Raw genomic sequence first — 12331 nt, 5'->3', positions numbered from 1 at the left:
GCTAAACATAGTTGCCTGCAGCAGGAGGACTTCAGCAACCAATTGCTACCCACAGATGCAGCCTCAGAGATCGTGGGCTTGTGCCTTGATGGAAAACCCAGTTGTTCGGAAGACTTGGGCGTCTTCCCTATATTCATTTCTCTTCTCCCTTGCTCTTCTCTCAAGACAAAATATATTTAGAAACGCTAGGACACAATGAGCTAAACTCTGCCTGAGCTACACCCATGTTTATAATGGGTACATTGTATTGCCTCTGCAAGTGTCTTCACGATTATATGGCTAGATATAACTACCCTTCATCTTTGTCTCCTTTTTTGGACCAGAAAATTCTCGAGAATCCTCTTTAACCATAACAGTGCTGTTCCAAGAAAGGCTTTCTGGGTTTTAATATGAAACCTATGATCTCTACCTCTTTAAAGGATGTCACACTGTGTCACTCCACTCGCCTTAAAATAGCCTCTTTCAAGAGAAGTATTTGGTTTAGAAACAATTTCCCTTCTTTTAAAAAAAAGGCAACCAGATCTCTGGATCTGTCTTTATGAACCTGAATTGCCTGGGTAACCCTTGGGTGATGCTGTTTGTGGTCAGCGTGTTGTCAGCATTGCTGTAGAACTTAGACCCTCTCTTCCCACATCCGGGACTTCCACGTAGGGCACTCGCCAAATCTGTTTGACTTTTGCCTCAAACATTATTGCCCTGAGTAGTGTTTCCCCCCAAAACCTCAGCATGTTCTCGTTTGTGCCTGTGCCAGCATCAGCCCCCAGGGCTTGCCTGGGGTCCCAAGTGAGCTGACTTGGCAGGGGCAGGGTGTTTCTCCCCAGGCATCCTCTCCCTGCTGCACACCCAGGGATTCAACACACAGACATTGCAGAGGTTTTAATTTTCCGCTATTAATGCTCAAAAGAAAGTTCCGTTTTCCTGTTTCAGATGAGCATTTCCCTTTTGAGTTAGAGAAACCTTTTCCTCCCCAGCACCCTGTGTAAGGCTGTAAACATGCACCAAAGCAGACAATTTCTTTGCTGGCCCCTGCATTCCACTTTCCATCAAAAACCCAGCATTCCCCCAGCTGGCACCTCTGCAGCATGGCATGCTCCAGCTCACAGGAGACTGTGGCCATTTATACAGGAGTGATAAGTTTTTTCCTCAATTTCTTAGGAGTTAACAGCTGAAATCCTCTTTTTCTTCCCTCGCCCCACCTCTGCGTGTCAGAGCATGGTTGGGTTGGAAAATCCAACCCCGCGTGCCGCACCAGGATGTAGGGTTGGGTAACCCTCTCTGTGTCTCCGAGGATCCTGTTCCTTTCCCTAAGGGCTCAGGGGAGTGCCGGGGTGCAGCAGGGCTCTGCGCACAAGTTTCAAAGGCAGCGTGGAAGAAGCGGTGTAGGAAGAAAGCTCCTTGCCTGCTGCCGTGACGGCTTCTTCCCCCAGCGCCGCGCTGGCCTTGCCCTGGCACAGAGCTGCCCAGGCGGCTCCTCGGATGCTCTGGCAGCAGGCAGGTGTGGCAGGACGTTGGCTTTGGGAGCAGAGGTATGTACCTGGCCCTGCAGGAGCTGAGCTGTGTGGCTACAGCTGACATTTTTAGATGACTCATAACTAAAATGGTGAAGGGGTGCACGTAGGGCTCTAACTCCAAAAATGAAGCCGAGGGTAAAATTACTGCTGTTTCTGTGTGAGGTCTGCTCGCTGTCAGCCCTTTGGCTGCAGTGGGCCAGGGGGCAGCTGAGGTGTGCTGTTAACATTAATTCCTCCCTCCATGCTGGTCTCCAGGGTCCCTCACGGCGCAGTGGCTGCACACAGCCGGTGCTCTGGCTCTGCCGAGCTGGTGCCACCCTCTGTCCGTGCCAGGCTGGGTGAGCCCGCTCCTGGGAGTGGCAGTGACGAGCAGCCTGCCTGGCAGAGCATGAGTGCAGCCAGGGTCTGGATCTGTATGGATTGGGAGTGGGGTAGTGTGGCTGAAGTCGATGGGGATACAGTCCCGGTTCTCAGCTTGACGCTGCTGCATGGAGAATTGGGAATGAGCAGCTGAGCATGTGAGATGGTCCATGTTTGAAGGCCTGTAATTAGCTGGTCTTGCTGTGCTCCTGGGAGCCCCTGGCTCCAGCACTGCCTGTGGTTGATGTGTCCAGGGAGGAAGGAGTCCCCACAAGCAGCTGCTTCTAAAGTGCATGTGTTGTGCTTCCCATATCCATTCAGGGCAGTGTGGCTGGAAAGCTGGTGGAAGAGAAAGTCTCAGGGCACCAACAAGGTGGGCTTGGAAGCAGACCATGGTGAACGAGCTTATGTCTGTCTCATTTGATGGAGAGAAGTCTCTTCTATGCCCACAAGCCCTGGTGCCAGGAGTAGTGGAGAGCTGAAAAGCCGACCTGCACTGCCCTTACCTGCAGCATACAGAGAGACTGCTCTGTGGGTGCACAGTGCCTGTAACAAATCTCTTTGCCTTTAGGTTTAGGCCGCTTTTTTAATAGCCCTTAGTACTCTTTAAAGACGAAAACCTCTGAGATGCTGTGCTAAATCTCCTGGGAAGATGCTTTGGGCACTGTGTGGTGCATATACAGCAGGTCTGCAGCTGTGAGGAAGGTGCTGCCTGGCATGTGCCTGTGGATTCCTGGCTGCTTGCAATGCCCCTTTCTGGGCAAAGAGGTTTCCCAAAGCCATCATCTTTCTACTATGCTCCTTCTGTAAGGATCTGAGACCAAGGAGGATCAAGCTGCACTTCCATTCCTGCAGAAGCTTCCGCTGGTTGCTGGTTGTATTTAGGAGCTGCCTAGGAAAAGGGGACCATCCCATGGCGATGTGTTGGGAGTGCTGGGGAGCCATGGCCGACGCAGGCTGGTGCTCCCAGGAGCTCCTGTGCAAGCAGAAACTCCTCCAGCCACTTAGCAGAGGATTTGCAGTCCCAGCTCCAAAGCAGGAGAGACAATAAAACTCCTAAATAGTACTTTAAATCACCAAAGTGCTATCCAAACATGAGGGACTCCAAGCACAAATGAAAGTGCTAAACTGATTTAAAGGGGAATTAAAAGGTCACGCCTGTTGAACATTTAGCTTTAGAGTTTAGTCATGTTTATGAAACTTACAACTGCTCTTCTAAATCACCTTTTTACACTTCCTATACCCAGTAAATGTGGGGATGTTCAGCACTAATGACTAATTCTAAAAATTTTCTATTCTAAACAAATTTCCACTGCCACAGCTTGGCCCTTTCTTTTCTTCCCTTCCAGCTCTGCCTTGCCACTTCATGGAAGGCACTTTAAAAGCTTCTGAACATTTCACTTGGAAATGCTCATGGGAAGGAGATGCATTTCTCACCCACACACTCCACAAAGTGAAGTGCAGTTATGGTCAAACAGCAGAAGAGCAGGGATCTAACTCCATGAGCAGGCAGAGCAAGGGAATACCGATGGAAGGATTTTCTGTGTCCAAAACCAGCTTGAAGTTCTGGGGCTTTCAGAAACAGCAGAGCTCAAGTCTACACGCCAGGCCTTTCTCATCCAGCTTCTCCTGCAGATTGCTTCACTAACATCGCATGACTTGGCTTGGTTAACCTTGCTTGTGTATCGTCAGTGCTTATGGGCATTGTGCTCCTGGGGTGTTACATTTACAGCATCAATGCCCTCTGTGCTATGCCAGAGGAAATACTTCGCATGGCTACAGCAGCACTGGAAGTCTGTGGCAGCCCTGTCTGGCCCGTGTCCACCCTGCCTGGCAACGTCAGACTGAACGGATGAGCCATGTGCTATCATCGCACCACAGCAGGTGCCTGCTCTGAGCCTTGCGGTGGAGGAGATCCCTGTCCACCCCCCTCTGGGGACACGAGCTCTGGCCATTTCAGCTCATGTCATGGCTCTTGTCAGAGAGCAGACTAGTCCAGTACCAAGATTTCTGGGTCACCTCCTGAAGCTGACAGAAAGAAATCAGACTCGAAAAAGCAAGTATTAAAAGCTGCTTTGTTCCAGTCATTGAGATTACTCCTGCGTTCGGTGTCTCTGACCTGAGTGCCCCCAGGCAGACTGTAAATGTGTCATCCTCGTTTAAATCTCTAAAAACTTACCTTCAAATTGTAGAAGAGAGTGTTTGGCAGCCCCTGTCCTACGATTAACTCTATCTTCCAGTTACAATCAGCCAGATTGGAAATAACTGGGACTTCTAGCATCTCCTGCTGGTCTGGCTACCTGTGTTCCCAACATGCCCTGTGTTGATAGCCCTCTTTCCCAAAGGACTCCAGGGTTTGGGTCATCCCTTGGGAGGACATGGCAAAGCCTACAGCTCCCATCCCATGTCCCTGACGTGTATGAGCACAGGTTTTTTGTTCAGGTTGTTTCTTGCAGGAGGGCTGTGCCTTACCAAACCACTGCCCTCCGGGACACTCTGTTGTGACTTTCAGGAGCTGAGTCTCTTCCGTATCCTAAGCTGCAGCTCTGGCCTGTAGGGAGCTGAGCTGGGCTTCAAATCAAGTAACCAGAGACTGATGCAGTTGTTGGCTTTCAAGAAGGGCACATCTCCTGGTCTCAGCATGTGGGAGCTAGCAGCAGTTTGGGATTCACAGTGGCAGGGTTGGGAAGGCTGCGGGGATCCTTCCCCGCTGGCCGTGTGAGAGTGAGAAGTGCTAGAGCCAGCACAGGCTCAGGAGCTCATGTCCTCAGCTGATGAGCTGAACCAGTGTTTGGAACCAGAAGGATGGTGGTGAATCCCCTGGAACTGGGAAAGGGATCAAACACAAGTCTCCAGATGGAAACAGAGTAGTTTCCATCAAAGCTGATGACAAGTTCCCTGATAGAGGGATACAGGGTCAGATCTTTGGACAGCACATCCTGTTTCTCAGCTGGACGCCTGGTCTGGCTGCCTGCAGCTCTGTGTGCCAGCGTGTTGCACCAATGAGCTGCTGTGCTCTGGGACTCTTCTCACAAATCAATTCACCAAGGCCCACTCTTGGCTACCAGCAAGGATTTTTATAGTCTGCTGACTTTTAAAGGCTAGCTACTTTCTGAGGAAGAAGCACTGTACAGCTTAAGTCCACCAAAAGTGATTAGCTGTTTCTGAATTACTCACTTACCTTTTCCAAGCTGAAAATTGCTTAACAAATCTTATTGGTGTGTACATAATGAGTAACAAATACATTTGCAGAGATCTGGATCAATTCCCACTTGGGAAGGTAGGCTGAACGTGTCAAATGCTGGCAATTAATAATTCCACTGGCTTTATGGGAGGGTCAGCTGTGGCTGATCTACATTAGGAGGTATTCAGCTTTGCTTCAGTAAAGGCTCTCCACCAGGAAGAAATGCCTCATGGAGACAGCAGTAGCTTTGAGGCTCAGCTACTCTGAGCTCCAATGCAGGCTTTGCCTTCACTCTCACTTAGGCTTTTTTGTCTTCTTTCCTTCTTTGCCAAACTGGACAGAGAGGTCTAACACCACCTCTCCTCCCTGTAGCCATTCCCCCTGAGTGTGGCGTTGATGTGGCTCCTGCTCTGCTGCTCCACTCTGCTCACGCTTTGTGGGTGAGGAGGTTCCAAATGTCCGTCCAGGCGATGGGTGACTCCCGTGCTCCCGGCTCCCACAGCCGCTCTGTTTCCTTCCATTGTCATAGAGGAGGTCAAGCTGAAGGACTGCTGTTCACTCATCTGCCTCTGCTGTTTCTAATTCTCCTTGCCTCCATCACAAGCAGGAAGAGGGAGCCTGCAACAAGCTCCTGTTTTTTTCCAATACACTGGAATATTTTTTCCATGATCCGAGCAGATGTTCCTGGCTTTCACGCGTTTTTACTGAGGCTCCTCTATCGCGCATGCTGATCTCTGCAGACACCAGAGAAGCAGTAGCTTTATTTCTGTGGCCCTCTACCCCAGATCTTTGGTCTTGGTGGGGCAACTCTCTGATCCCACTGGAGAAAAGGGCATTCCTCACAAAGCCAGAGGGGAGTGGCTTCTCTCTTGTGAAAGGCAAAATCCTTCCTGGCTAAAATGAGACTATTCTGAAAACCAGTGTTTGAAGTAAAAGAATGCACATATTAGGATTTTTTTCTCACTCTAAATGAGATGGAGACCTTGGAAAGTAGCAGAAGCTACTACACTCCAACAGAAGCATCTATACTGCAGCCATCAAAATAATTTATCTAATGGGGCTTGGGGGTTTGCACTAGAATTTCTAGGCACCCAAAAGTGCCTTTCAGTCATCAAACTGTATGTCCTTGTATTAACTTCAGTGAAGTCTGGTGTTGGGCCTCACTTTATCTTTGTTCAGCAGCGTCTGTGGGACATGGAACTGGCATTGCCTCTGCCAGGTTTTCGGGGGCTGCTGAAACTCCTGCATTCTGCCTTTTGTGGCTAAATCAGGAAATGCCTACTGATCCAAAGCCCCCCTCTTCCATTGCCAGCTGCTCCTCTGGCCAAAGCAAGGCTGTTCAGCTGCTGTGCAGTACAGAAGCATCGGCAAGGATGAGAGGAGTTTGTGTAGGAGGAAGATGATGTAAAATATGGGCTGTCACTTGCTGCCAGCATCAGGGTCAGTGGTCACAGCCTGGTGCGTGCTGAAGCGGTCACTGGGCTCTTTCTGTTGTTGCCGGGACAGAGGACGCTGTTCCAGGGGCTGAGAGATGGCAAAGCCAAGTGGAGCATAATGCCAGCTCTGCACCATCACATCACAGGTTTTTCATGCAGAATCCTGCATTTTGGTCACTCCCATGCCAGGACACAGCAGGAGGAGGCATTCCGTGGTACCTGCCAGCTCTGCCCCGCTGCCCTCAGCGTTCAGTACAATGAACAAAGCTGGCCTCCCCGCTGCGGCTGCAGTGACAAGGTTTTTCCCAGTCAAGGGAAACAATCATCACTAGGGAAACCTTAACTACTTTTTAAAGAGCAAAAGAAAACACATTCATTCTTTTAAACATGGAAAACTAAATGGCCTCTTTTTCCTTGGCTGCATGCGCATGGCCATGGAGCAGGCTGGCACGGAGTGAACTCTGCAGGCAAACACTCCCCCCACTCATTTAGTTATTAAAGAGGAGGGCTCTGTGGTGCAAAGGCTGCCCTTCTCAGCTCTTGCTGCCTTGTTTTATTAAACCAGAAAGGCTCCAGATTTGAGGAGTCACTTGCCGCCCCTCCTATTTGTGGGTGAGTTATCTTGGAGCCTGCAGGGACCCCTGGCACCACAGCACCACAGCTTCATGTCACTTCTTGGAAGAGCTGGAAGTGAAGCCCCCAGGAGCAGGGCTTTCTCCAAAGGGAAGGGAAAGCCAGGGTGTCACTTAGGCAAGTCCCTGGGCTGGGGGAACTCTGATGAAGCCTGGGGAAGCAGTGGATATTGGTGACACTACTGTCTCCTCATAGTTTTCCTCCACCTCTTCTGATCCTCGGATATTTCATGATTTTCCTGGGAAAAAGGAGCTGAAGTTCTTTTCACAATTGGGAAAATCATTAATTTGATGCTGCTCCCACTCTTTTCCATCCCCTGCCCCAGCTGTGTAATCTTGCCTCTAACCATGCAGGCTGTAGTTAATAAAAAGCACTGAAATACAGGTCCAGCTCCTGCTATTTCCAGGAACGTTTAGTCCCATAAAACCATAGGAAAGCATAATTTCAGCAAATTAAATCAGTTACTGCCTATCTCTCTGGCTGAATGCATGGAAAGGGAAGAGCACCCTGCTGGCTCCATGCATGGGGAATAACACCAGTCAAATTCCACCGGTGTCCATGCTGGGAAAGGGAGGCAACAGGCAGTCCGAGAAAGGCACGTCTCCTTTGAGCAGACATTAAAGGAATAAATATGCAATAGGGAAAATGTACAGCGAGCACTGAGCTCATCAGTCACTTTTTGTTTAATCTAATTGAACACCATATATCCTCTGACCTTCTGCGCTGGCACTAAATTCTCCTGTGTTGTTCTTTCCATACGCAGCTCTATTGACAGATGGGGAAAGCCTAGAGTTTGCTTTAGGCTTCAGATAAGTAAAGTTAAACATACAGCAGATAAAATTGTTTTCCCAGCACTCCTCTCCCACTGACCAATTGTGGGTGCTCACTGGGAGGGATTAACTCCTCCGGCCTGTATCCCACCCCTGGCTTGGGGCATGGCTCTCTGCAGCGAGCAAAAGCTGTGAGAGGGCAGAGGCAGAAGCAGTGTGCTGCAGGAACCCTGGAAAGTTCATTTTTAGAGTTGGTTCTGCAGTTGCTGAGCTTCATTTCCATGTGGCAGACTATTAGGGAAAACAGTGCCGCTCCTATCTAAATATATTTCCAGAGTCACTAAATAATTTACTGAACAGCTAATCAGTTGGCATTTGCTGATGCTGAACCAGGTTTTAAATAAAAAGTGTTGAATTGCATCAGATGCCTCGTGCATTTTCCCTGCTTATACAGCCTCCAAGCTCTTGCTGCCTGTGCAAGAGTGCAGTCGGTCAACAGAGTTTTCTGGGAGGCAAGGCAACCACAGAGCTGGGTTTGGGGAAGAGCTGGGTTCCAGGGTGTCACATCAGGTGCAGGCTTTGATCATGCAAAAGACTTGGAAATGTGCCCACCTTTTGAAATGACCACCTGCAGACTCATCTCCTTGCAGGCAAATGAGAAGAGCAATCTGGCCTTTGCCAGCATCACTTGGTAATGCCACCTGCAGAGCTATTTCTTCCAGTATAGTGAAAAATCCTTTTGTCTGTATCTGGGGAGTTACCACAGATAACACCTCCATGCACGTACAGCTGTGCCTGTGCTCCTGGACATGTGAGCAAATAACTCCTTGAAATGTAAACCAAAAGTTACAGACGAGCCCGGAGGTGATGACCATATAGTTCCCAACAGGCTGTGTTAAAGAAGATTTCTTTACTGTAAATAGCCTTAATGCTCCCTTTTTCTATTAATAGCACCAGGCAGGGCAGGAGACAGCAGAGGGGCTGTTTCCTGCATGTGGTTGTGGAGTCAGACTGGAATGGTGTGAACCTTGTGGCTCAGGTTTTCCATGGCCAGCTGCAGAACCTGACACAGGGGTTGGCATGATCAGGATCCCAAACTATGGGCTTTGAGATCTCTGAGTGCATATCAGTGTCTGAGTAAATAGAGGCCTTCTGCCATCCCCAGAGGCTGGGAAGGACCCTGCAGAGGGTCAAAAGCCACCTACCATCTCTCTTGGTGCTCGAGAGAAAGTACGAAGGCTGACTTTTTCGATCAACTCTCTACTTCAGGTGAATTTGGCTATCCTCAGGCAAAGGGAATGGCAGGATCACTGAGGACATTGACCAGTGTTGCTCCTCCATGGTGCAGCCTCCGTCTCCCCTCTGCAGCCTGTCCCAGAGATCAGATGGAGTCATGCAGCTGCTGGTTTAGTAGGGGAGCTGCACCTTGCAAAACTCAGCCTTTTGAGCACACCCACAACAGAACGACATCCTTTTGATGAAGCAAACTTTCCCTTATTACATTCAAGGGGGCTCAGGCGTAAAACAAAAACCCAATGACTCCTGAAGGAATAAGAGAGACAACAGTCCCTCCTCTCCCCTGTAAGGGTCCAGTGGTTGCCCCTGTGAAGGAAAGGAGCTGTGTGAATCAGGATTGTGGGTCACCCCTGTGGCAGTGACAACTGACCTTGCAGTTGATTTCCAGCAGGTTGGGAGTGGCTTGAAATGGATGAAGCTGCCTCAAACTTCGCCATAAAAAAAGTCATTACACGTGTCCTTAAAACTTGGGTTGGAAATACCTGGCTAAAGGTGTGCCTGAAACCGGGTGAGGCCTGGATGGAAACGTTTCCCTCTGGCGTAAAGTGGGTGAGGATGTGCTGCCTGTTCCTTGGGTGGCTGTGCTGAGTGAGTGGCTTTCTGTCTCGTTCAGAACAGCAGAAGGGTTGTTGTTGCTGTGTTTTGTGTCTCCAGGGGACTCAGGGTCATTACCCTGCACTGGGAGCAGTGCTGGAATGGAGTGCATCACTCCTGGGAAAGCCCTGGCAGGGGGAAGCCAGGATGACTTGCCCTGCTTTAGGGTCTGCTTGCCTTCATTCTGCCTGCACTTTGAAGTACCTCAAGGTTTTAACTATAAAGCTCTAACCACCAAAAAACAAAATCTTGGCTGGGGAAGGCACATTGCCATGGCGTGTTTCCTGGGACTGAGTGACTTATGATGCTGTGCTGCAAGTGAGGGTAGGACTCCTTATTTAGAGGAGGTGGGTCACACTCATTTGGAGTCCAAACTCCCCTGGAGACGTTTTCTTCCCCCTTTTTTTCATGACATCAGCCAGGACTTGATGTTACTATTTTAAAAACAAAAGGAGGGGACACCCCCCCGCTTCCCCTTCGCTCTCTGCCAAAAGGAGAACAAAGAACAGCTAAAACACACAAGTTCTGGCACTCGGTGTGGAAATAAAAACATTCATCCTCATGTCAGGTAGGGAACTGCCCGACCCCCCTGCCAAAGCAAGCAAGCTGGGCAGCAGAGCGAGCCCATGGCATGGAGAAGCCTGGGCAAAGGGGATGCCCGGTGTCACCCCGCGCCTGGGCAGCTCCTGCCAAACTCCTGCGCTGCTGTACCACTGCCAGGCTGTGCTGGGACACTCCCGGCCATGGGCAGCCTTCCAGGGAAGGGCTACCCTGCTCCTCCCAGGCTGTGAGGTCGGGAAGGACCTTTCTTCTTCCCTTCTCCCACCCCTCTCCTGCCCACTACTTAGGCCCTGGTGCACGGTGCAGGGGTAACCCAGTGTAATTTCCATGTTTTAGACACTACCATCTTTGTCTGGCTTCTTGCTCGCCATTTAAACATGTCAGCAGTTCCCAGCATGGATTCCTGTGCTGTGAGTTCACCCCCCGCAAGCATCCAAACTGCAAGTCGGGGCTGCTGGCTCTTCCCTGCCTGTCTGTGAAGCATTACTGGAACAGGGGCCAGTTCTCCAAACATGAGGAAGAGATTACTTGGGCTTTCTGGAAGGCTCCCTCCCATGCCTTCAGAGCGGAGCAAATGAGGATAATTTATCTGCTGGCTTCCAGCTGAACCCAGAAGCCTGGAGCAGCCAAGGACTACACTGTTTGTCCCAGCTCCTGCAAGAAGGCATTTTTCCATTGTTGCCATTGTATATCCTTCACATAATTTGTTTGTGCCATCACCTTCTGGGGCCAAGATAAGAGGTCATCCCCTGCCTTTTACAGGCGGTGTGTTCCCTAGAACAATCCAGGGGAAAACTCGCAGGAAGGAGCTGTTGAAGGAGGCTTTCGTACGTCCAGTGCAGCCTTCGTTACAGTCATGTAAACAGTTTTGAGCAATCTATCTGGTGAGAAACACAACATGCCAGAAGGGAATTGTTCTCTGAGCTGTAGGTATGGATGGGCCAGAGCGGGCGGATCGGCGCACGTGGGTTGCCAGCTCGATGGACACAGCAGCTGCCTTTCAGGGGAACAAAAGGCAGGCAGGGAGCCTCTGTGTGCCTGTGCTCTCATTCCCCTCAGGACGTGGAGTTCGGTGTTGTGCCTGGATGGCAGGCCTGTGTTCCCTTGCCGCTCCATCTGCTGTGATCTAACACGGTGCTCAGGGATGGGTTAATGTCCTGCTGCTCCCGCAGAGGGGTGCAGCAGCAGGGACAAGGCAGTGCGGATGGCTGGGCGCTCTGCAGCAGGAGCAGCCAACTGGAACAACACTGTAACGCCATCCACTTTAGTGAAGTTACTCGTGATTTTTGAATGTGGACTTGGGGCCCAGTGGCTCCAGCTTGGCACAGCACAATGGGAAAAGAGCAGATTTTCTGTTTGCTTCCATCCTGTGCTGGCTCTGGTGCCTCTTTCCCTATCCAAAACATCTCCATGCTGCCTGAAGTCACTTTACAGACAGTTAAAGCTTAAAACATGGCATTCACCTTCATGATTTTTTTTCGCCTTAGAGCAAGTCATGGAGGAAGATCAAGAATATGGTGCACTGGTCCCCGTTTGTAATGTCTTTCAAGAAGAAGTACCCTTGGATCCAGCTAGCGGGACACGCAGGTACGGAGCATGGGGAGGGACAGAGTGCTGGAAAGGCCCTTGGTTATCCCAGGTTAATGGGCTTTGTTGGGCTGAACTGCTTCAGGCTGCTGCATGAGTGTCACAGCTTGCAGCTCCCAGTCTCTAGCCCAGGAGAGTGACTTACCTAAATGCCTGGGAGGGTGGTGTGAAGGTGCTCTGGGCTTTCAGTCTCACAGGGCCCACAGGTATTATTGCTGCTTTTTCCTCGGGCAGCAGAAAGCTGGGTGCTTTGGGTGAGTGCCAGGCCCACCTCCTGACCCACTGCAGAGCAGGTGATGCTGCCCAGCACAAAGGTGCCTCACACATGAGTGTAGAGACAGGGGCGTGAACCTACAGTGCAATGCACAGAGGATGTGAAGTGAACGTGTTGGGTGCTGC

The 12331-nt window shown here is 50.4% G+C and overlaps 1 protein-coding gene across 1 annotated transcript in view; it reads left to right on the top strand.

Annotated features, from left to right (window-relative positions):
• The window catches only part of ITPKB (inositol-trisphosphate 3-kinase B), a 67774-nt gene that overhangs the window by 40095 nt on the left and 15348 nt on the right, over positions 1-12331 (top strand). The window contains 1 exon segment of the mRNA XM_039570119.1: positions 11833-11932. Within this exon segment, the coding sequence (XP_039426053.1) occupies positions 11833-11932 (100 nt within the window).

Source organism: Corvus cornix, chromosome 3 (assembly GCF_000738735.6).
Source record: "Corvus cornix cornix isolate S_Up_H32 chromosome 3, ASM73873v5, whole genome shotgun sequence".
Lineage (NCBI taxonomy): Eukaryota > Metazoa > Chordata > Aves > Passeriformes > Corvidae > Corvus > Corvus cornix.
Note: the sequence above shows the minus strand (reverse complement) of the source record. Positions and strands in the feature narration are given on the sequence as shown.